Source organism: Pezoporus wallicus, unplaced genomic scaffold (genome assembly GCF_028554395.1).
Source record: "Pezoporus wallicus isolate ANWC-B61680 ecotype Strahan unplaced genomic scaffold, APGP_CSIRO_Pwel_v1 contig_8488, whole genome shotgun sequence".
Lineage (NCBI taxonomy): Eukaryota > Metazoa > Chordata > Aves > Psittaciformes > Psittacidae > Pezoporus > Pezoporus wallicus.
The window spans coordinates 388,455-413,296 of NW_026641095.1; the positions used below are offsets into that span (position 1 = coordinate 388,455).

At 47.8% G+C, this 24,842-nt stretch overlaps 1 protein-coding gene across 9 annotated transcripts in view; it reads right to left on the reverse strand.

Annotated features, from left to right (window-relative positions):
* TANC2 (tetratricopeptide repeat, ankyrin repeat and coiled-coil containing 2) overlaps positions 1–24,842 on the reverse strand; it is a 216,343-nt gene that overhangs the window by 9,285 nt on the left and 182,216 nt on the right. For 7 of the 9 annotated variants that reach the window (XM_057421972.1, XM_057421968.1, XM_057421966.1 and 4 more), the window contains 10 exons: positions 19,998–20,106; positions 15,951–16,073; positions 14,714–14,950; positions 12,979–13,164; positions 11,999–12,092; positions 6,419–6,552; positions 5,904–6,027; positions 1,129–1,304; positions 701–833; positions 128–157 (listed from right to left, as the gene is read on the reverse strand). In XM_057421972.1, coding sequence (XP_057277955.1) covers positions 128–157; positions 701–833; positions 1,129–1,304; positions 5,904–6,027; positions 6,419–6,552; positions 11,999–12,092; positions 12,979–13,164; positions 14,714–14,950; positions 15,951–16,073; positions 19,998–20,106 — 1,346 coding nt within the window. The remainder of the gene's footprint in view (positions 1–127; positions 158–700; positions 834–1,128; positions 1,305–5,903; positions 6,028–6,418; positions 6,553–11,998; positions 12,093–12,978; positions 13,165–14,713; positions 14,951–15,950; positions 16,074–19,997; positions 20,107–24,842) is intronic. The other 2 variants (XM_057421970.1, XM_057421965.1) reach the window with 1 other exon arrangement.

Consider the following 24,842-nt stretch of genomic DNA (forward strand, 5'->3'; position numbering starts at 1 on the left):
TATTTGAAGGTGAAGTAAATTAAAAGATTAGAGGTGTTGGGGATGCATGCAGGCTAAATCAAACAGGAGAAAGCAAGGCTGACAAAGCTATCAGATCGAAGCTGATGCTGACAGCAATGAGATATACCTCGTGGGCGACTCGGTAACGTCTGACAACCTTCAAAGAAAGGAGAAAACAAAAAGTTGTAGGAGAGAGGGGAGAAAAAAAATGTATGAAGGTGAAAAAAAAGAAAAAGAAAGGAAACAAAAAGCAGCTGTGAGAGGCAGGCAGCAAAGAAGCCAATGCACCAGCAACATCCCCTTTCACAGGAAAACGTAACGTGAGCGGCTGTGTGGCGCAGTGCAGGTACCACTGAATCTGGAAGCATACACAGAGCGAGTGACCGCAGCAGCTCACAGCAATGCATGGACAGAGTACGTTTGCTGACTCAGACTAGTAAAGATAGAAAAAGCATTACCAGAGGAAGGACCTTGCCAAAGAAACAGTGGTTTATTGATTAACTTTGCTAGGTAATACGACAGCATAATACATATATATATATATATCTCCCCCGTTTTAACCAAGAGAATAAGGCAGCCACCACTTGCCAGCTGCTTTCCGAGTCCAAAGCAGCAGTTGGGCTGAAGCTGCCTCGGTGCTGTATGTTCTAGGAAGCCAGCCCCACTGCTGGGAGGCACCAGATTGTCCCCTTGTCCCTACCTATCTTTGCTCCTTTCTTCAGGAGAGTGACGACGACCGAGGTGTTGCGGCACCCCACTGCCCTGTCGAGGGGGCGCATCCCGCTGTAGTCAACGTGCTCAATCATGGCCCCATGGTCCACCAGAAACTGAACCTGCAACAAGAAGTCCTATGGTCAGTTCACTGCTTGGGCTGAAACCACCCCTGGAGGGCCTGAGGGTATATCAGCCATGGTTGGATGGGGCTTGGAGCAAGCTGCTCTAGTGGAAGGTGTCCCTGCATGTGGCAGGGGTTGGAAACTGGATGTGCTTTAAGGTCCCTTCCAACCCAAACCAGTATGATTCTATGGAGAGCCATGACTCTACACACTTATTGCTACACTGAGTTAAACTGTACCACTTTAGGGCTTCTACCCCAACTGCCTGTTGCCCTCTGCACATGTTACTTACCACCTCTGCATCACCGTAGAACGCTGCCAGGTCCAGGGGAGTGCGTCCGTTCTTATCCGCATGGTCAGTGGCAGCGCCATTCTCCACCAGGGACCGCACCACGGAGAGATGTCCTTTCAGACAAGCCCAGCTGAGGGCTGTCAAACCCTCCTTGTCCATCAGAGAAATAGAAGCACCTGGAAGAAGAAGAGAAGCTGTGGCTGCCCCATCCCTGGCAGTGTTCAAGGCCAGGTTGGACACAGGGGCTTGGAGCAAGCTGCTCTAGTGGAAGGTGACCCTGCCCGTGGCAAGCAGCTGGAGCTGGATGAGCTTTAAAGTCCTTTCCAACCCAAACCAGCCTGGGATTCTATGGAAGAACAAGCATTAGTTCACTTGAGCTCTCTGAAGTTGAGCACCACAATACAACAAACCATCCACTTAGTGATGACAGCTTATTCTTAGAGAGTGCTGTACATCATTATTAATCACTTTATTGCAGATCTCCCCTCCACAGCAACTGCAAATGCACTGAGAGAAGCTGTGGAAAATGAGTTTATTCACACCCAACTGCAAACTTTTTCACACCTAGCTCTGTCGGCTTTGCTGGCAAACATCTCCTGAACAGCAGGGAGGGTTTGACATCCCTCAGCTGAGACATCAATCTTTCTTTTTCACTGGTTATTTCTTATCAAACCCCATTCCAGCTCGCGCTGAAGGCTTCATCAGAGATGAAGGCCATTTTGCTGTTTCAGCAGGTCATGGTGTACCAAGGGGAACCAAGTCAATCCAGCTCAGTTCTCCTATAAAAAGCACGTATTTTCCCCTTTTCGCTCCCCTCCCCTTTACCCAAATTGACACAATTTCCAGCAGCATTTCTCCCTGAACTTTACCCAATATAAATACAACGCTGTGGGATAAACTGCTGCCAACTGCAAGCCAAGGAGAGTGGGACTTGACATTTTCTTGGATGAAGAACTGGGCGCTGCCATACCAACGGGTCAGTGTTGCTTCATACAGCATATGGAAACGCATCTGAGATCTGAACAGCAGCATGAAGTGAACACTCCTCTTCGTGGCATGAAGACAGCTCCCGTTGCCATGGCACAGGCAGGGCTCTGGCTCTCAAGCAGGCAGAAGAGATCCATACAAGCTGTGCTCCTCCGAGGGACTGCGAATAACTGCAGGATGCTCCTGCCAGGGGGCTGGGCTGAATTGCTGCTGCAGTGTTTTAATCCTGTAGATAAAGTCTAAACCACCCAGCATGAGACCTTCCCTGGCTCCAGAAAGCTCAGCAAGTGGGGGAGTGATGTGAATTGCCTGAACCTTCCTGTTCATGGGAGCTGCCATAGCCCCCGGTTCGCACCCATCGCCCTGCTGACAGCAAGCTGACAGGTTCTCCCTCCTGCACAGCTCTGTGTTGTGGAGGAGCACGACACAGGAGCAGTTGCTTGGGAGATGCTCTGAAACCTCCACCCAGAGCTCCCAGCACCATTGCAGCATCCTGCTCACTGTATGCCTCCCAGTGGAGGTGGGAAATGACACTGAGACAATGCAGTGTGGCACAGAGGGGCACTGGCCCCAGGGTACAGGCTATGGGATGACAATATGACACTATGAAAGTGCTGAGGCACTGGCACAGGGTGCCCAGAGAAGCTGTGGCTGCCCCATCCCTGGCAGTGTTCAAGGCCAGGTTGGACACAGGGGCTTGGAGCAAGCTGCTCTAGGGGAAGGGGTCCCTGCCCGTGGCAGGGGCTGGAGCTGGATTCAAACCATTCAATGACTCTGTAACATAAACACCTGAATTCTTGCCAGCCTTCTCCCACATTGCCCACACTGCACCCAGGAACCCTTCTGAAGCTCTGTGAAAGCTCCTCACCCCCCCAAGGCCAACTTTTGCTCAGCAAAGCAGGATGAAGTCTCATTTCATTCCTTATTTGTGCCAGCTATTTTCCTGCCATCAAACTGTCAAAGTCTTCTCCTGTGTTTTCCCTCTGACTCTCCTGGAGCAGGTAAGACAGCTCCTGCAGTAAGAGGGCAGGCTTCAAAGCCACATCGTCACTCGACCTTCCCACTCTTCTCCCAGTCCAGTGGAAGAGATGCACCATTACACACTGTGACATGCACAGACTCGAGGGTACCACTGCAGCAATACAAGCTGATGGTCTAAGTGAGCGGACAAAGAGAAATGCCAAAACACTCCTCCAAGGCAGCCCGGGCATGAGCTTCAGATGCTGCCGTGGCTCCCAGCAGAACCTCTGCTTGACCCTGAAGGCATCTTCTGCTCCTTCAGGGATCTCTGACTTATTTAGCATTAAGGCAGTCAGACAGGAAACAAATGGATGGTTTTGAGGGCAAGAGGCTTAAGGTGACCTCATGGGACTGATCCCTGCTGCAGTGGGAAACACTTGTCTGGGTAAAGCTTGCTTCTGAGAAGGGCTGAGCTGCTTCCCTAAGAAAATGAACTGGCTAAATGCAAAAGTGTCAGAGGCACAAGGCAGCCAGCAAGGAGCAGCATTCACATGTGCCACATAAGCCAAGGCAGCAAAAACATCAAGGGACTGATTCTTGCAGGAAGATGAGATTCAGAATCAAACTCTCTCCAAATGGAACGAGCATCGGGAATTATTTAGCTTTGTGAAAGGGCTGGAGCAGCTCTGCTCTGGAGCCAGGCTGAGAGAGCTGGGCTGGGGCAGCCTGGGGAAGAGAAGGCTCCTGAAGGGGAGACCTGAGAGCAGCTCCAGTGCCTGAAGGGGCTGCAGGAAACCTGGAGAGGGGCTTGGGACAAGGGATGTAGGGACAGGCCAAGGGGAATGGCTTGAACCTGCCAGAGGGGAGACTGAGATGAGCTCTTAGGCACAAGCTCTTCCCTGTGAGGGTGCTGAGGCGCTGGCACAGGGTGCCCAGAGAAGCTGTGGCTGCCCCATCCCTGGCAGTGTTCAAGGCCAGGTTGGACACAGGGGCTTGGAGCAAGCTGCTCTAGTGGAAGGGGTCCCTGCCTGTGGCAGGGGTTGGAGCTGGGTGAGCTTTGAGGTCCCTTCCAACCCAAACCATTCCATGACTGTGTAACACAGAGCTTTAGCAGAGCTGCAGCCAGGGAAGTTTAAGTCCCTGTTCACACGTGCGCTACTGCTGGGTGTTCAGTGAGAGCAGCAGGTACCTCTCAAAATCTGGATTTCAAATTGATTGATGATTGCAACTCTGTTAATAAAAAGTGTTTACAAACGCTGCCTGTGTTAATCAAGTACAGCCAAATTAGATTTGCTTTGCAACACACTAATTAATGCTTATGGCTTATGATTCACACGCTTTGATTTTAATGAAACATTGAATGGGATCGTCAAAGGCCTTTTAATTAAAATACATCATCTATCACTGTACTCTGCCCAGGCTTGTGCTAACTTTTCAGGACTATGTGTTATAGCATATTTAGGGGACTTTATGAAGCTATTTCGAAGAATGGACCTTTTAAAGTAAAAAACATGGTTTTCTTTTGAATTCTTGGGTTCTCAGTGTCTGAAGCACTAGGGAAGCATTATGAGCATCAGAAAACATTTAACTGAATCAGTTCCTAAGAACCTCCTGCCTCAAAGTGATCTTTGTCACATCCCTGTGCAGGTTACAGACACCCCTATGCAGGGGACAGCAAGGATCCCACTGGCCTGGGGCTCAGGACAGAGAGAGAATGAGAAGCTTGTTCTTGGAAGCCTGGCAATTTTACAGTGAAGAAAGGCTCTTACAACTACCAGGTAGCCAAAAATTAATGGAAAATTACCTGAACAAACAAAAACCTCCCATTGGTTATTTGTCAAAAAAAAGGGGAAAAAAGAACCTCTATGGAGCTACAGAAATACTGAACAATCATGTTCACAGGCTGGAGGCAGTGCGCTGCTCTGACTCACCTCAAATATGCACAGCAGAAATGAGTAAAACTGAAACATGCTCCTGTTGGCTGAGTGACTCCTCCTGAAGGAGAGTTATTACAGTGAAAGTACTCAACAAAATGACTGTGTGAGTGCAAGGCTGGAGAGCAGACTATCTTCAAACGAATTCTATCTCATTTTCAGTAAATACATTGAATCTTTGAATGCGGCAGGGTCTTCCCCTCCTGCTGTTGTTGGTGTCAAGGACATGGGCAACAACACTAGCACTAAAACCAGACGTGTTAAAACACATCCCAAGCTCTGGCTCTGTCCTTGAGTCTTGCCTGCCTGTTTCATGGTGATGCTGACATTTCAGTCATAGAATCATAAAATGGCTTGGGTTGGAAAGGACCTTAGGACCATCCAGCTCCAACCCCTGCCATGGGCAGGGACCCCTTCCACTAGAGCAGCTTGCTCCAAGCCCCTGTGTCCAACCTGGCCTTGAACACTGCCAGGGATGGGGCAGCCACAGCTTCTCTGGGCACCCTGTGCCAGCACCTCAGCACCCTCACAGCAGAGAACTTTCTTATATCTAACCTGAACTTCCCCTGTTTAATCACATCACTTACTGATTGGGGAAAGCTCCAATCATGGTTCAAGGGCATACTCTTAACGCACAAGGCACCAATGTTATCTTATTCCTAACTCAACTGCGTGGCTTTGAGGCTGTGAGCACCAAACACAGACAACAAAATGCACCACATTAACACTCAGACTGTTCTAGTCTTGCTCTCCAATAAGTTGGATTCAGTGCTGAGAACATCTCCCACTGCCCCATCCACCACCCCGACATTACAAACTCCAGCTGTGCAGAACACAGTGTGGTAGGACTCGCCAGGGCCAGTCCCCAAGGCCTTTCCAAGCACTTGCTCTAACCTTGTGCAAGCAGAAACTCCACTGTGCCCAGATGTCCCTCAGATGCAGCCATCATCAGTGGTGTCCGGCCCTGCTTATCTGCCATGTTCACATCGGCACCGTGCGTGAGCAAGAGATCTACAATCTGCAACACAGGAAGGGAGAACACACGTTTTATGTGGAGACCAAGCTGGAGCCAAGCAAGAGCAGACCTCCTGCCTTGAAAACTCACCCCACCAAGGCATGGTGCCCTCTGGCATTCCTGCTGGGATATAGGAGAAGCAACAGAGACATAAAGACAGGAAAAATGACCTCTTAAATCAAGAGCACCCGATTTGCTTCCCAAATGGTGAGATAACACAGGACTTAAACACAAGGTGCTCAGGGTGTTTGAAGCATCAATATCACTTCTTCTCACTCCCATCAGTTTCCAGACCAGTTTGGGCTTGTCTTCTCCACCCATACTTCAGCAAGACGGAAGGGATGCCCTGACCCAACGTTTTAGACCACCCCGATAGCGTAAGGAACCCACTCACCTGCCAGTGGCCCTGTCTGACAGCGCTGAAGAGCGGAACAACCCCGCGGCGGTTGGGCTGTGCCACAGCAGCTCCCTGCTCCAGGAGGAGCCGGCACACATCCAGCTTCCCTCGCCCGGCTGCTGCCGTCAGAGCTGCAGGACAGAGAGAGGCAATGAAGGGAAAGGGCCATGCTCACCACAGGGGGGGTTCCTACCTGGAGGTATGTCCTTCTGCTGGGTGCCGAAGGGATGGTGTCTGAAACGCCAAACGTATCTCACAACAGGCAAAACGAACAAAGAAAATCATGGAGTATCAGACTGCTTTGGGTTAGAAGAGACCTTAAAGCTCCTCCAGTTCCAACTCCCCTGCCACGGGCAGGGACACTTTCCGCTAGAGCAGCTTGCTCCAAGCCCCATCCAAGCTGGCCTTGAACACTTACAGAATCATAGAATAGGTTGGATCAGTACATAAATGGGTTGGATCAGTACAGTTCTAGCTCTTGTCATTTTAGTTTACTTCAAAGGTTAAATCTTCCGAGAAAAGATCTCATAATGTTATGGAAAGAGGCTGAAGGGGACAATCAGCTTTTAAAATGTTCTTTAAGACACAGTGAAACTGGACGGGAACCACAATGCAGAGCCTTCTCTCATGAAACCTTCACCACCTCCCCCTGTGTCTCCTGCAGGTTTCCCCACAGGAAAAGCCATAGGTTACAAGACTGAGTGTGTTTTAGTAGGGGCATAATGTCCAGAGAAATAAGAGGTCTTTAGGTATGCGCTGCCTCGACCAGCTCTTCTGCAACCTGCCCTTGATTCAGCCCACCACAGCTACAAGAGAGCCAGGGAGGGATGAAGCTGAAGGCACCGCCAGATCACTGCCAGCCACTGGATGTTAGGCAGATTTGTGGCTTTTCTCTGTCCAAACAAGCAGAGAGCAGCATAATTCACCTGCAAGGGTCCTTGTGTAAATCCAAATCCATCTCTCATTTCCAGCATTACAGATGCTCACAGTCTTACAGGTGGGTAGAGCTTTAGAGCTCTTCCCCTGACAAAATGCACCGTTAACTCCAAGTATGGTTGGGTTAGAAAAGACACATTCCATCTGAAAATAGTTCCAAGTGCAGGACCTGCTTTTGACTCACTTTTGGTATTAATTTTAGACTTTTCAGTTCCTCCCCTCCTCTCCCTAACTTTCTGTGCACTTGAGCACAGCTCCTCTGCCTCGATGCTCCGCTGCTTCTCGTAGGAGTTGGAGCAGAAGGTGGGAGTCTATTTCGAACTGACGTAGCTTGTTTTTCCTCTGAAGTACAGTGCTGTGGGATGGCTGATTACGAGGTGTTGATGGGTTTCCAACTGCAACACTGTTCACATTGGGGGATTTAACTAATTCTCTGTTCTGTTCCACATTATGGTCGAGTTTGCTTCTCTTGGGGTTGAGAGATAGCAAGAGTTAAAAGGAAAAGTCATCTCACTGCCACAAGTAGAACATGCTGCAAAATCTATAATCAGATCCATGTGGGTTTTAAACGTAAGCTACAAATATAGAAGGAGGATGGTGTCTAATGTGCACGGCAAAGCGATTGGTATGCAGGGCTCTGGGGTTCTATTTCTAAACCTGCCTGCACTTGAGATGTTGCAGGTTAATTTGAGGTATCTCACGTCAAAATGACTTAGGTTTGCAACAATGAAATGACTGTAAATCACCAAAGTGTTTGGTGTTCACCAGGAAATGGAAAAGACTACTGGACCAGGATGGTTTGATCCATGGGCATATCCTTCTCCACTCTGCCTTACAATCCACTTGACCTGGACTGATGTCTTTTTGCTGCTGTGCTCCTCAGGGTTAAAGGAACCAGTGAGGGTACGTAGCTCCAGCCTTTCCTTTGCACCTCCAACTCAAGGGAAGTTCGAAAGCTTCTGTGCCACTCAGCCTTCAGCCCTTATGGCTTCAGGAAGGTTCCATGCTCATGCCCTGGCTTTGCTGCCTGCTGCTGAGAGGAAGCTCTCCAAGCTTGTCTTGTGCCATGTGCAGATATCCTCAGACACGGAGAAACAATGAGGGGTGGAAGGAGGGAGTTCAGTCCAACAGGACCCCGGGAGATCACATCACTGAGGTACATTCAGACCTCATTCATGCCTGGGCTTTGAACGGAAGGCTGGACTAGATAACCCCTGTGGTCCCTCCAACTGTACCTGTACCCTGCACCTCCAGCCTTCTAACCAAAGCAACTCTGGCACCCCCGAACTCCCAACTCCACTGCTTGTCACTTCAATCCCATGCTGGCATCCAATGGCCAGCACTACCCAGAGGCTGGTGTCCAACTGTCCAAGCCCAAAGCTCAAACAAACTACTTCAGGAAAAGATTCTAGAAGGACCTGCTCATTTAAGCCTTTTGGCACTCCTTATCGACCATGGCCGATTTCAAGTCGTCTCTTAGAAGACCTATCAGCCTGTTTCTGACACCACCAATGGCCATCCAACAGCCCCTGGGCTCCAAAACCTGTGTGTTGAAGAGACCGGAAAAGCCAAGGAAAGGCGATGGGAGAAATGGGAGAAATGGTTTTGCCTGAAGTTTTACTGCTTGCCAGAGAGCTCCCGTGGCCCAGCATGAACAAGGCGAGTCCACCAAAGCCAGCCAAGGAGCAGCAACCGGGATCCTGGGCTGGAAAACAGGAATGTTCATTTTGCAGCTGTCTTTTCTGTAAGGATGTAGTGCCAGGAGAACAACTCACTGTGCAATAACAAAGTCTTGGCACGAACAGCAGAGAACAGTTGCTGTGTATCTCAAAACACAGCCCAAACAGAACTTGAGAGAAACTTCAGGTGTGGACGTGCCCCTGTCCATCCATCAGCGAGCAACAAGCCACGGTCTCCAGCACCAGGGATCTGCAACAGCACATTCTGCCCCTGCTGTTGTGCAGAGCAGGTCTGTTTTCTTCAAGGAAAACCAACTTTATCTGGAGAAGGAATCATTAAATTGCTCCTATACAGCACATGGATCTGTTTCACAGCTTGGCAGCAAGACAAGAGCAGCCTGATGGAGTTGTTCTTTGTACCTCCAGCTCTGATGGAGTTATTACAAGTGACTCAGATACTTTTGTGCTAGGTTTTGGTATTAGCCTTGTCCCAGGGGGAAATACTCTATCTGGAATGGGATATAGTGTGCTGTCAGCAATTCCTGAACTTATGATGTAACTTGGCACTGCCGTTCAGATGATATCAGGCTGACATCACCAAGCCAGGCAGTCAGCCCTGCTCTACAGAAGATTAGACTCAGGAGCAATAAGTATCCAAAAAAGACAAGGCATGATTCAGATTTTTAGAGCAGATTGTTATTTTGAGGTGGAAACCATCATTTCTCTTCAAATTTATCTGAAGTTGCTATTTACTTTGGGGAAACTAGTAAGAATAATAAGAAAACAATGTGAAGGGGAGTCTTGTGATTTGTGAGGCACAAATCCACATTCCCACATACCCCAGTTACTCAGAAACCCCTCTCAGACAGAGAAACTCTCAGATGTCTCTGTGTGTCAATCAGTGGCAAACAATGATAGGACAAGGGGTAATGGGTACAAACTGGAACACAAGAGGTTCCACTTAAACTTGAGAAGAAACTTCTTCTCAGTGAGGGTGACGGAACACTGGAACAGGCTGCCCAGGGAGGTTGTGGAGTCTCCTTCCCTGGAGACATTCAAAACCCGCCTGGACGCATTCCTGTGTAACATTATCTAGGTGTTCCTGCTCCGGCAGGGGGATTGGACTAGATGATCTTTCGAGGTCCCTTCCAATCTCTAACATACTGTGATACTGTGATACTGTGTCCAGCTTCTGGCATTGTTCAGGGAAAGGTATGGGAACGGGGACACGATGACATGGACAAAGCTTCTGCTGAAGAGTCCTCAAGGAAATTGGCAGGCTGGGAACGACAGAGCTGCCCAGGACATATGGAAAGAGGGGAGAGAAGAGCTGGATGTTGTCAGGGAGAAGAGTTGGACACCAGCTCAGCAAAGACCTATGGCTTTATACCAGGCTTTCCAGGTTCATCCAGAAAGCCAGGACTATCTTCACTCAAGTTCATCTGTAGTTCGTCTGATGCTGCCCATGAGGTTACTTTGCAGGGAGACAACTTAGGGCATTTGATCAAAATCTGAAGGCATCTGGGTCACCATCCTATTCACAAGATAGTCTCTCTGGACCCAAACACCAGAGAACATTGTGGATGAGCTGTCTGGTCACCACCCCAAACTCTCAGCTCACTGGTAGCAAAGCCATTGTCCTGTTACCAATGCTCAGCCATTTCATTTGGTTAATTCCATATCCCATTTCCTTTTTTTCCCAGGACACCCTTGGGGTACTTTTAAATTGCTTATTTGTCTGTGTTGCCCTGATTTCCACTAATAATGGCACAATGGCCTTGTTACTCAGTTCTGTCCTGTGGGAGCAGGACCCGGCTCCTTCATGCCCTGCAAGTGGCCCAGAGCAGCTCGGCCACCCGCCAGACAACCCACACCTCTATCTTTGTCCTTTAAAGCTCAGGGGCAATATTATCTGATAGATTCCATTCATTCGGCCTTCCAGTGCCTAAAGGAGTGACAAGGAAGCTGGAGAGGGGCTTTGGACAAGGGCCTGTAGGGACAGGCCAAGGGGAATGGCTTTAACCTGCCCGAGGGGAGACTGAGATGAGCTCTTAGGCAGAAGCTCTTCCCTGGGAGGGTGCTGAGGCGCTGGCACAGGGTGCCCAGAGAAGCTGTGGCTGCCCCATCCCTGGCAGTGTTCAAGGCCAGGTTGGACACAGGGGCTTGGAGCAAGCTGCTCCAGTGGAAGGTGTCCCTGCCTGTGGCAGGGGTTGGAGCTGGGAGAGCTTTAAAGTCCTTTCCAACCCAAAACATTCTAGGATTCATATGATTACCAGGCTCCAATAAGGCTGCATTCTGAAAGGTACAGGGTACAAACCAGCTCAAAAGATAATCCCACTTCCCCTTGCCCCCTTCTACCCAGAAACAACCTGACCTAAGACCAAGCCAGCCACAGTCTGTACCCCTGGATCATGTCATTAGGGAGCAAAGCCGTCAGAATGAAAATCAGTGCTCTGTCACCCAGAGAGGGTACCCATTACCTTGGTGTATTAACTTGACAAGAACATTACCAGGGATACAAGGAGATTAGGGAGGTGAGTACAAAAGACTGTGGATAATATTTATGAGGTCACTGGAGTTAAATCTAACAACTCCATATTTGAGTATTTCAAGAAATGCAGATGATGGTGAGGCTCGTCTCTAGGGAGTGGAAGGGGTGGATGACTGCTTTCATTTGAAGTTAGGAAAGCAGGGTGTCTGGTTTATACCCATCCATATAAACATAACAGTATTGAACAAAAGAACATTTGTGTCATTACCAAGCGCTAAATAATGCCAAGCTTTAGGAAAATGAATGGTAATTTAACAGCTGAGTGCAAGCTGCACCCTGGCACCTGAAAACAAAGCGGAGGAACTGATCCTTCTCCCTTCATCCAAACAATGCCAGGGATCAGGAAGCATCAGGTGATGGGGAGCCCATAAATACAAACACTGACATGCAAGAAGCAGCTACAGAAATCACCTGTCTCTCCCCACAGGCTGTCAAAGCTGTTGATCTGAGCTCGCTCCACCTCCTCTTCATCTTTTTCTGGAAGATCGAGCAGGTAGGAGACAATCTGAAACCAAGCGAGATGTCAGCTCACAAATGTGTTATATATAAACTGCTGACATCTTAACACGAGCTGCTCTGCATATACAGAGGAAAAGGAACAGGCTTTGCCTGGCACCCTGAGCTCAAGCAAGTATTCTTCCAGAGATCAGTCACTGAATCTGATAAAGGAAAACCCCACACCCATCCAAGGGTCTTGACATGACCGCCCATGGTGAGCCTGTGTAGTGTCAGGTCCTTAGAACTCTGTCTGTCCTGCTGCAGTGCCCTGACACATGCAATGGATGTGCCTCTGGGAGAAGGTGAAGCCAGACTGAGGTATCTGGATAAAGAGAAAACCCTCCTCAAGTGATGGAGAAGGAGAAGGGGCTGCTGTGGGCCAGGGCTCTGCTGGGGGACCGGTGGCAGTGGTTTACTTGGCAGTTAATGTTTGGACTCTGATCTTAAAGCTCTTTTCCAACCTCAGCAACTCCATACATTGTTTCCTACATCCCAAATCTGTATCAACGTGACAGGAGGAAGCTCTCTGGCTCTTCTCCCTCCTCCCTGACATACAGTCCAAAGCTACATGGTCTCACACTCCCCTAAGAGCACCAGAGGAGCAGCGTTAGCTGCATGCTGCATGCAGCATGCTGCAGAGCATCCAGCTCTGCTTAAAGGTTTATTCTAACAACTTAAAGGCTTGTTATGCTTCCTCTCTTGGACACTTGCCTGGATCAAAGGTATTGCCAAGGATCTGTGAACCCTGCTGCCTGCGAAGGGAAGGGGAGGGAGAGCAGGACAGAGATATTGATCCACCTCCAAGACCCTCTTTGTCAATGTCCTGGCTAGCAAACATAGCCACACCTTGGTTTCCCACCCCACAGAGGCAGTGCTGTGCTGGTAGGTCTTACCTCGGTGTAACCCATGCTGGCTGCAGCGATCAGGGCCTGCTGGATGGCGTGGCTCTTCTTAAACACTCCCTGCTGCTGCCCAGCCATGGTCCAGTCACACTGGATCAAGAACTTCACCACCTCCAAGTGTCCTCTGAGAGCAGCGTGAACCAGAGCGCATTGACCGTTCTTGTCCAAATGATCCACCTTGAAAAGAGATGACAAAACACAGTTAAACCAAATCACAGGCAAAATGCCTTCACTTCCTCAGTTTCCATCCTGGATTCAAAATACTGCCACATGTGCAATATGTGCATTTTTCTGGTCAATCATCCCTTCCACGACCAGAAAACCACCATCCCCGAACAACTCTGCCCCAGGCTTAGGCATCCTCTTAGCCACAAATGTTTGCTCTGGGTAAGTTACCCTTAAATCCTTAGCTTTCATCAGTTGCCTGCAGACTCAACGGCTGCAAAAGCATTTTTCCCCTTGGTGTCCTGAAGTCGTGTTTCCCAGGGACTGAAATCACACACCCCGCTCTCATCGCCTTCATCCAAATCCACACAAGGAAAACCAGCTTGTTTTCCAGATACCATTGCTTTGCAGAGACACAGAAGTGCCTCAGCCTGCAGCTGAATGCACTGACGTGAACCCAGGGCAGGCAGAAGTCAATTGGAAACAGAGCTGGTGCTTGGCAGCCCTACTGGAACTTCCCTGGTTGGCTTTTCAGGACAGGGCATGCTTTTCACTCAATGCCTGAATACATCAGCTGGGATTTCTTGGTCCTACCTCAATACTGGTACCTTGGAGAAATAGGACAGGCAGATCAGGGACTGCCCTCCTGCCAGTAAACTCTTGCAGTGCTCTGCACCATATTATTTCTCATTACTCCTATCATAAATATGAGAAATAATGATTATATCAAGATAATCTAATGATTTTATAGTGATATTATAACTAATATATTAACATTTCTCATTTGTCAACCCAGGCAGCAGTCAGTGTTGCAGTTTTCTATGCAAGAATCAAACATCTCAGCCTCCAAACCAAACCCAGCTGGTTTGGGGCTATCTCCTCAATATAATTAGGGATACCCAAGGAAAGCTACGAGTGGCAGCACTTTCGCGTTTCATTGTGTAGCCTAAATCTTCCTCTTCTCAGAGATGGAATGCTGCTTCTTGCCAAGGAGTGCCAGGGAGTCACCCATCTCAAAACACCCCAACAAAAGCAGAATTCCTTTTTTCCTTCATACTGTCCTTGCATTATGACAGACAACATGGCAAGATTTAACTGTGGCCCTTAAGCCATCCCAAGTTTCATAGCAGAACCATACAAACCCATGTTTTGCTTTCTGAACTGCAGCTAAACATATAGAGCAACCACAAATTGCTTCCAGGAGGCTCCACTTCAAAAATCACTGCAATTGTCTTCTTCAACAACATACTGAAACTTGACTCATGCTATACAATTAAAACTCCAAACACTCACCACAAAGCTAAACAAAGGGTGTTTTTCTGGGATCAGTCTAAGAGGATGTTTGGAAAATGTGTCTCAAGGAGGCATCTCAAGAACGCCCCGTGCCACAAGAGCAACGTTGGCATTTTAACCTTCTGCGGTCCAAGGACCTCAAGCAAAGCGGAATCCTGGAGGATATTCTTTATAGCAAGCATCCCGCATCCTGCCTGCAGCTTGTGCCCTGCCTTGCACCAACACGGACCAGTTGAAATCAGCTTTTAGAGGAACGTGGTCACTTCACCTTAGCCCGTTTCTTGCAGAGCAGCACAACGATGCTCAGGAATCCAGCAGCAGCCGCGTAGCCAAGAGGAGTGAGGCCGCTTTCCGAAGCAGCGTCTACGTTGGCCCCAAACTCCAAGAGCAAAGCCACCATCTCAGTGTAGCCCAGGTGAGATTGGACACAAAGAATAGGGGCGTTGTTGAGAACCTCAGTGCGGTAATTCACGTTTGCACCTCCCAGAATCAGCAGCCGACTGACCTGCAGAGGGAAAGAAGAGCTCCTGTTAGGTGGGCTCTATGGAGAGACGCTGACTTATTGTCAGGGCAAAGACAGAATGTAAAGCAGGGCCTTGGGTGTACCTCCAAGCAAACAGCAAAAGACTCAAAATGCTGAGTAGAAACACTTGCCAAATAAACGGTCCCATTTTAGGCAGAAGGAAGAGTTTAATCCTTCCCCTGAGGGCTGGTTAAGTGGCTTGAAGGGTGCAGAACAAAGTCACTACAGCCACACTGCAGCTGGGGACACAGCATCTTTCACAGGAGGATGGACCCTAAATAACTCAATGGACCATCCTTCCCGTGGGATCCTCTCTCGGGATGGCCTTGCTTGTCCTACTGCACTGCCAGGCTTGCACAGCTCCCTCTGCACTTGGTCGCACTAGAACAGGCTCTATCTGCTGCTGGAGAGAGTGGCAAGGAAGGGACATGGGGACAGACCCCAGGCTCACCTTGCATGTATGGGAAGGAGCTGGGGTGAACTTCCTTCCAGGAAACCTGTGTCACTGTCTGAGATCCCTTCTGCTATAGAGAGGAAGTCACTTAAGCAAACACATTCACCCTCACAATGCAAATGGGCATGAAGTGTCTGAGCTAGCACAGGAGCACGTGCTGTTGAGTTTGGTGTCGCCTCCGAGTCGGTGTCTGTGACAGCCCTTTATGGGGCTGTCAAATTCCAAAGCCAGTTCTCACATCCCACAGCTCTGGGGAGGAAAACCTCAAGTGAACCATTCTGCACAGGCACGACTTCCCTGTTCACTCACTGCAATCAAAAGGAGACCCCTGGTTAAAGTAGAAGAGTTGAGGGCTCATCCCAGACAGCAGCACAATCCCAACTGAACTGATGGGCTCTCTCCAGCTCATGGGAATGCCCAGCACTGCCTGGATAGGAGCACTGCCATAGGCAGGCAGCTACAGTGAACTGGGAGCTCTTGTGTGAATTCAGAACCACGCCAGCTCTCCTCCTCCTCCTCCTCCAGTACCTTTATGTTTGGGGTGTAAAGATTCCTCAGAGATGCCAAAGCCATGGAAAGACCTTCCGTACTGTAGGAGATCCAAAGCCCTTGCAGGATGGAGGAAGATACCCCCACTTTTTTACTCAGCCCCTGAAAGAGAAAAGATGACTTAGATCCAAGCTTACAACCACGCTCAGTTACACAGGGTAGATCCTTTTGGGTCTCTGGACTTCGGAGAGTTTCAAGACACTAACAGCTATAGGAAATAACTTGCAAAGGTACGGTAGCCATTTCCTCCCTCTAGGAAAAGCAGCATTAAACTGTGAGCAATCCAAACCCACTCAGTCTCATGCTAAGGAGCAGAGCAGGCTTCCTTTCACTATTTTCTTTTAGTAAAGAACACATTATTTTGGCAGAACTGATTCACAAAGTTATTACCCAAACTGTTACACAAGATGACCATATCTGCTCCCAGTAAGATTAACTATGGAAGTCTCATGCTCAGCCTAGAATGGTATTCCCCTATCTCACACCAGGCTGGCTGACGTCCATGATCACACTATATGTAATGTATAGAAGGGTTCCCTCCCTCCTCTTGAAGGAGCAGCAATTGCTCTGGAGCCAACAGATGGGAGCAAACAGCTGGATGGAAGAGGTGAGGAATGGGGTTTGCAACTCCAGCAAACGGGCTGGATGATGTGGGTACATGGTGTGATGTGGGTACATCCTCTGTGCTGCTGCTCTGTCATTGATTTACCATTAAAGCCTGCTGTTTCCATGGAAACCCTACAGACATTTTTAATCCTGTTTTGATATGCAAACCCTGATTTCTATCTTCCCTGCAAAGCCGTGTGGTCATTTCTAGCTGTGCAAAGCAGCAGGATCCCATCTCACTTTTGTATGACAGACTGACACGGATGGTGTGGGGTGTTGAAGGGCAAACCAGCAGCAGAAGGTGGGCTTTGTCTCCTCTAAAGGAAGATGTGCAGGAATCATCATGTAAGCCCACTGCTGGACTCAGCTGCAGACCTCTGATACCTATGTGTGAAAGATATTCTGAAGCATCACACCAGCCATCAACAGACTTGTCACTTGAAACGGTTTTACCATGGCAAGAAGCAACAGATCAGAGAAGCTCTTACAAATAACAGCTCCCTGTGCTTGTTCCCTTCAAAATTCAGGCAGCTAAAGAGAGAAAAATATCTGCTTGTGGAGAGAGGCAGAAAAAAGAGCTCAGGAATTTTAGCCACCATTAAACACTGCTTTGGAAATGACACAATGCAGGACACTGGAGGCCACTATTAAATTTCAGTGAACTCAGTACAATTGGGCAAATGGAAACCCAATTTGATAATCAACGGTTAAAATAACTTAAAAATAGCTATAATAGTACCAAACCCAGAAATAAGCTGTTTGAGTCACCATCAAGATCAAGGGAAATAGTATGTATTCTCAGAATAGCCATCTGTGAATAATCATATAAGCTATAAAAATCTTAACCACTGGATTAGAATACATGCCCACAGATAGCAGTGCAAGACATAAAAGGTGACATTTAGCCTTTCAAGAATAAATACACCCAATACCATTCTCATTCAGATACCGAAACAAATCTGTGCTAATTGAGCAGCCTGGTCTGGTGTCTCTGCCCATGGCATGGTGTTGGAACTGGGTGATCTTAAGGACCCTTCCAACCCAAACCATTCTGTGATTCTATTTCTCATTTTACAGATCATATATTGCTTTCTTAGTTCCCTTTTGAATCCTTCAGGAAAAGCAGATCCCAGCTGGACGTAACATCAAACTGAAATACCAGCAGTGGGGGATGAGGGACACCTACTTCTTGATTACTGACATTTTAACTAACTAAGATGAAATTAAAGACTTCCCGTTGGTTGACTAGCAAAACAGACGTCAGCCTGGAGTGTGGGTCTTCTTGTATCATTACTGCACATTTCTCATCATGCCCCTTCACTCCATGCCAGGCTTTCCAAGCTGGGTTTCCATATGCTCCTGTTAAGACTGGCAACTGCTTTTAAAGACTAAAACATTTGTACTTTTGGGGGTTTTGGTCCCCAAACTGTTTGAGGATGTTTGTGTCTAAAACAGAAACTCAGGAGATCTCAGCCATGAAGGGAAGAGGGGAGTGTGAAAGCTTCTTACCACCCGTGTGTTGGGTCATCACCTTGTGTCTGAGCATCACTGCCTTTTTACCCCTGGGAATTCCAAGTGTCCCATCGTTACCTTGCACAAGGTATCCCTGGATGTGAACTAATAGGGACTGGGGAAGGACAAACAAGTTTTCTGCACTAATCACAGTCTGTCTCTAAACCCATCTCTCAGTACTCTCTGGCTGGCCAAAATGCTTTAGCTCTGTTCAAATCCTCTCCTTCATGATGGGTACATGAAATGGAATTCCAATGGCATCAGGCCTCCATAAATACCTTCAAAATCAAGATCTTTGTGTCTGCAGAAAGCTGCTATTATAACATGAGAACTTCAGGAGAAGCACACTGAATTGATGACCCGACACGCTCCCTACTTGGCAGAAACCCCAGGCCATACTGGTAATGGCTGCAGCAAAAGATCAGGCAGAGTGAAACGCTTGAATGGAATAAACCATGTTTGTTCAGAAACAAATACAGTCAGGAACACCAGGAATGGGGATCTGTGCCCATGCTCTTGGAAATGCTTTCTTGAGATCTTAAACGTGGGCTACAGTGATGAGCTTGATGGCTCCTTCAGCACCTAACACAGCTTTTGTTTTACTCAGCAAACACTTGTTCAAAACAGGAATAAAAAGAAACCTCTTCAAGGAAAAGCTAAAGACAGAGTTTTACAGTGGTTTTAATGCAGCTAATCCAAACCCTGCGGAAACTTTATAGTACTCCTAAACAACGTGCTGTTATGCTTATCTGTCACCGAGACATGAGTCCTGCTGCACCCAAGGACTGTGCCGAGTGATGATGTGAAACAGAAGGCTCTGCTGATATTTTTCATATGCTAATTGGCATTTTCTCCTATTGTAAATATTGCTCAATTAAATCTGGAATCTACGGGCAGCTTGTCCACTTAATGGAACGTGGCATTTGTTTAGAGCCTGAAACCCTAGTACGTGTTTCTGCTACGGAAGTGTGAAGATTTGGAACCACATTTAGAACATAAATGGCAGCTGAAGAGGGAACTCGCTGCTGAATGTGGCCTTGAGAACGAACTCCAAGTTTCAGTATTATACACTGAGGGGTAATGTGCTGATCTGGGGTTCCTCCCCCTTGGCTCCAACCACGGCCTTCCCAAACTTTGCTACTACACTGCTGGTGAATTAGGCATAGGGAGCTCAATAAATAACCCCACCACGACTGATGCAAGGCAGAAACTATCTGCTCTAGGGATATAAGGTTTTTCAGTCTGTAAAATCATGTATGGACCAGATTAAAATACAGCCTCATTTCTGAGCTGTGGCTGCCCCATCCCTGGCAGTGCTCAAGGCCAGGTTGAACACAGGGGCTTGGAGCAAGCTGCTCCAGGGGAAGGTGTCCCTGCTCATGGTAGGGGTTGGAACTGGATGAGCTTTAAGGTCCATTCCAACCCAAACCAGTCTGGGATTCTGTGATTCTATGATTTCCACCTTCTGGTGTATGGGCCAACTGGCACAAGAATGGTACTTAGTTTATGGGTCACACTGCTGCTCACACTGAAGCTTGCCTTTCAGTTCTCCAGGTCCTAAATGTCTGCATGAAGAGTAAAATGGACCAACCATCGGGTAATAACAATCACATTTTCTCTTGACAACCTAAACGTTACAGATTACATGGGAAGAAACCTCTCGAGGTACAAGAGCAGTCTGAGGTAAGGAAGCTATCTGTTGAATTCACAGTCTGAAGGATGGGTCAATTTCATGGATTTCTTCTATCCCAATTTTCTAAAGCTCCTTTCTACATGTTTCAGCAGCCTGAAGCAATCACACTTCTTACAGCAACCCGAAAACAGGAAGAGCCTGAACACTGCCAGAGCCGGCAGGTTACACGCAGTGGGGATGAGGTTAGCATAAGTCTTCATGTTCATTTTTCTTACCTTAAAAATATGTGCTTTGAGAATGTGATGTCCCAGTTCAATAGTCTGCTGTCGATTCAGTTTTCCTTCTTGACGGGAAAACCAGAAGGCAAGTAATGTGTGGCCACTCCTGAAATCAGAAGAAAAACTGTATTAGGATTTGCTTGTTACAGCAACAAAACAATTTGTGGTAACATTCTCGTGCTAAGCCTTCAGCTTTAGGAAACAGAGCTAGGCTAATTTGCAACACCAACTGACTGCATCCTGTATGACTGGTGATCAGTGATACCTCAAAAACCCCCAACTGCAAGAGCAGAGGTACAACTTCATGTAGTGCTTTGCCATTTTGCAGAGGAGATCTGGAGGATGATGCCCGGAACGCACACCACCGATCCCGAGGTCATTAGAAAATGACATATTTAACATAGCCACACTTTGAACACACGCATTCTTTACATGACAACCACATTCTCTACCCTCCGACAAGTCCCGCAGAGTGAAGCAATTTTACTTCTCTGTACAACTCCTTCTAAGCACATTCTCCAGCTTTTCTAATACTAAAGATGCTTCTGGCATGAGCTGCCAGGCTGACAACCAAAGCAAATTAACTGAGCTACACAGAGCCCTGGTTAAGGCAAAGCATAATAAAAGAGACAATAACTTCCTTTGCTAATGGTGATTCCTACTGACATTTGTTAAACACACAGACTTCCAGCTTGGAATTCCCAAAGTTCAACATGGCTGAGGCTTCCCAAAGGTGCCAGAAGCTGATTCTCTGCACACACACACACAAAAGACATGTGAAAAGATGTGAAGTAATGCAAACCACCTCTGTTAGAGCTGCTGCCCCATCCCTGGCAGTGCTCAAGATGAGGCTTGGAGCAACCTGGACTAGCTATAAATGTGTAAATGCATACAGAGGATTGGAACTAGATGAGCTTTAAGGTCGCTTCCAACCCAAACCTGCCTGGGATTCTATTAATTCCATGGATGCGCCTGTGGATGCAACAGCAGGAGATGCAGCAAGCAGGGGAGGAGGCCACCAAAGCTCCACGCTTGGACCTCCGTGGTCTGTGGTGCTGTCGTTTGCTTGGTTTTGCCAAGAAATCTGTATTCTTCTTTAAGACTCTGGGTATTCCCAAAGGAGTCCTTTTTAATCCACTCCATTTCTGGAACTTAACGTGACTACCCGTAAAAGCAATCAAACCCCTTCTAGCCAAAGAAAACAACATGATACCAACCGGGGCTTTAAAAGGGCTTTTAAGGACAAGGGAACGTTCCGAGCTCATCACTAGTTCATAAAGCAAAGAAGTACATCGGGTGGCCAAGCGTCGAGTCTGAGAGAACACAGGAATGTTCACAGCAGTGGCAATTATTCCAGTGTACCCACATCCAGGGAGAGTGATTCATGTCTCAGAAGAAAAGGGAAGACTTGCAATGCCATGACCAGGTGCTTGCAGGGGCTCCCCCCAGCTCTGCCAATGAACCTCCTTTTGGACCGATGATACATGGATTCATTTGAATCCATGCTCAACAATGCTCTGCCAGACCCTGTGGTACTGTTAGGACATGGACATGCACCCGCTGGAGGAGTGGGATAAAAACCAAAGTTTGCTTTCAAGGTAGGACTCGATCCCCAGGCCAGGTGAAAGAGCACCACATCCCATTACATGTAATAAACTGGTGAGTAATTCTATTGTGCCTCTCTCCAAAATGCCATTCAATGTATAGAGACACCATCAATGCAAATAATAAACTGCTGTCTGAAATGTTTATATGCACTGACTGCAGGATCCCATAGCACCATGCTTCCTATCACTGGAGAAGGAGAAGCTCCTCCAGATGGTGACTCTGCCCATCAAGACGTAGCTTCGATGCCTTTGTGCACAGGGCAGTGCCTGTGATTTCCATGCATCTGTGCTGTGAGAACCACAGAGCACCAACAGAAGGGACAGAACATAAAAAGCTCTGAAAACAGAAGGGCCTTGGAAGTGGTTGTAGCACCTTAAGTAATCCACAGCTTGTTGCTTTGCCTTTCTTTCACTCTTCCTCTCTTTGCTCCCCATCGTTGGAGTGGGAGAACTTCAGGTCATAGCCTTTGAAAGGAGAGACACAAATGCACTTGCTCATTACACTGATGAACCTCCAGGAATGCCCACGGAAAGGAGAAATGGGTCGGAAGGAAACAAGTGACTATGAAACACAACAGCTTGAGCTCGACAGAGCTGCAAGTGAAGGAGCGCAGCAACTGCTTGATGTTATCTGTTCCCTTCAGCCAGATGATGAAAACCTAAAACTGCTCTAGACCAATCAGTGCATCTCCACAGCTCATCAGATTCACAGTGCTGCGCTTGCGGTTTGGAGAAGAGCCAATGCTGAGGAGAACCAGTCACGGGAATGATCTCTCCAGGGAAGTGGTGGGCTGCCCAACACTGAACACTGTTAAGATTCACTGGACAGGGGGCTGGAACATCCAGTCTAGGTCATGCCTTGCCTAGAAAGGTCGGACCTGATGATCTTTGAGGTCCCTTCCAGCCTGGGATTCTGTGAGTCAATGATTCCATGGGCTACCTCCACCAGAAGGTTGGTGGTGCAAGTTAATTCAGAGCCACCAGCTCATTGCCCTTCTTGGGGAGATTCCCTGGGCTGCTCATTGGGAACCATGGCTTTCAGCTCCAGCTCTGAGAGTGGCTGCACATGGGACCCTGCAGTCACCCCTCCCTACCTCTGCAGAAGGGGAAATAGTGCCTGTTGTTAGCTTGTGGATGGAAAACTCTGAAACCATCTGGGCAGGCTCTGAATGAAGCGGTCACTACATGAATCCTAAGCATGAACTGAAGATCCAGAAGCTTCTAATGTGCCTTTTCTTTGCAGCAGGAGATGAAGTGCAGGCCCCATCTGACACACAAGGCCAGGTTCCAGTGAGCTCTTATACTGCTTCTCAGCTGCAGCTGGCAGGGTATTTACCTACATGTAATTATATGCATGGTTTTGGCTGTTATGAATAAGGCATGTATGAACTATTCCAGACTAAAGTACGGTACTCACGTGTAATACATTCCCTCTGCAATGTTTCCCAGACCTTGGCTTTGGGCTGGGTGAGAATACTTGCAGTCACTTGTTCTGTCAATGTTGACTGCATGCTAAACCAGACTACAACAGCCCAGGCTTTTTGTCTGTTGCTTCTTTCTCCTTTCTTTAATAGAGGATGGTAATGGCATCTCCATCAGAGAGCGCAGTGAAACGATTTGCTCTGAACTTCAGTGCTGCAGAGTTTAGCAGCAGAGATTGTTCTATTTTTAATGTAAGGTTTCTTATTGTGAAAAATGAACCATGCTGCCAGCTCGGTTTTGACAGCCTTTGGTTGCTCTCACAGGCTGCCTGTAACAGCCAGGGGTGCACATACATGTGTATACGTGCACATACATGTATATATAAACCAAAGATGAGTCTTCCTCCTCTCAAGTCCTGGCACAGCATGAATCCGGTGCATGCGTACAGCAGCTATAGGAAGGAGAATACAAGTGAAGACTACATATGGACACAGCAGGATGATGGATTCAACAGTGGTCCCGACACCTCCCTTATTGACACAAGCTGAGGCACACAGAGCTCTGGGAGCAGAGCAAGGTGATGTGGGGAGTTAGTACCTCAAGCACATCCCTCACTGTGCCCCTGTCCCTTGTGCTACAGGTGGAAGGGGACAAGGTGTCACTAACGAAGTGACCAAAGAGGTGCGATGGAGCATGTGGAAACAGAGAAGAAAATGCTGGAACCTCCCAGATCTGTGCTTCCTCTACACCCTTCTATCCCTCAGGCAGAGTAAAAGAGATTTAAAAGGGTGTAAAATGACTCAGGGGTTAAGGAATCACTCTACCAGAGTAAAAACCAGGCAAAACAGTAAATGAGAATCAGTCCCATTCACTTCTGAACATACGTAGGTCCAAATTCCCTGATTTACATCCACATCTCCCTTCTTCCAGCTAATCCCACACCACCATTCCAAACTCCAGAGATCTGACACTATGCCCAGTGGATCTGCTCTTCCAAGGGACATGTGTTCATATTTTATGCAGCTCTGCAGAGTGCAATTCCATAACCTGGGCACAGAGAACAATGTCTGCTCTGACAAAGCCAGAGCTGCCTTTGCTTTCAGAAGCTATCTGTCCAAGCCCTGCTCAGTGAGCTCCTCCTGATGGATCACTGAATCACCACAACTGATTTATTGCTTTAGTTCCCCTCTGATGTTAGAATTGTGAATTGGGAGGAATTAAGGTTCTACAAGAAAACTCACACAAAGCAGGGAACGCTCCTCAGCACACAATATTCTTTCCTAGAGAATGAAACCCTGCTTTAATTTGCTGAACTAACTGGGACAGTCAAGTTGAAAGGCAAGAAAAACCTCTCCATCCCTCAGGTCATATCGCACTGCAGCAAGACAACCTATGATCAAACCCCATCACCCTGCCTAGCAGTAACCAAGGACACAGCAGACGTGTGCTACCAATTCTAGCTGCTTTAGGAAACTGCAGACACATTCCTGATGAACAGGGTAAGAAACCTTTGGAGCATGGCTGCTGCTTGCTTTTTTCATGAAGCAGTTCTCTTCTTTGCACTGATGCATTCTTACCATAATGGCAGAGGAACACCCAATGGCCTCAACGGTAAACTACAAACCCATCATTCTGGGCATTAAACATGAGATTTCCAGGCTAAAATGGGCTATACCTGATTATCCAAGCTTACTTTTATAGAGTACTGATGATAAGCCTCAATCCATCCATCAGCAGATGCATGGGTTAGACTTGCAAACCAAGTCCAGTCCAGACAAGGCTCAAGGCATCCATCAAGAGATGTCTGAACCAC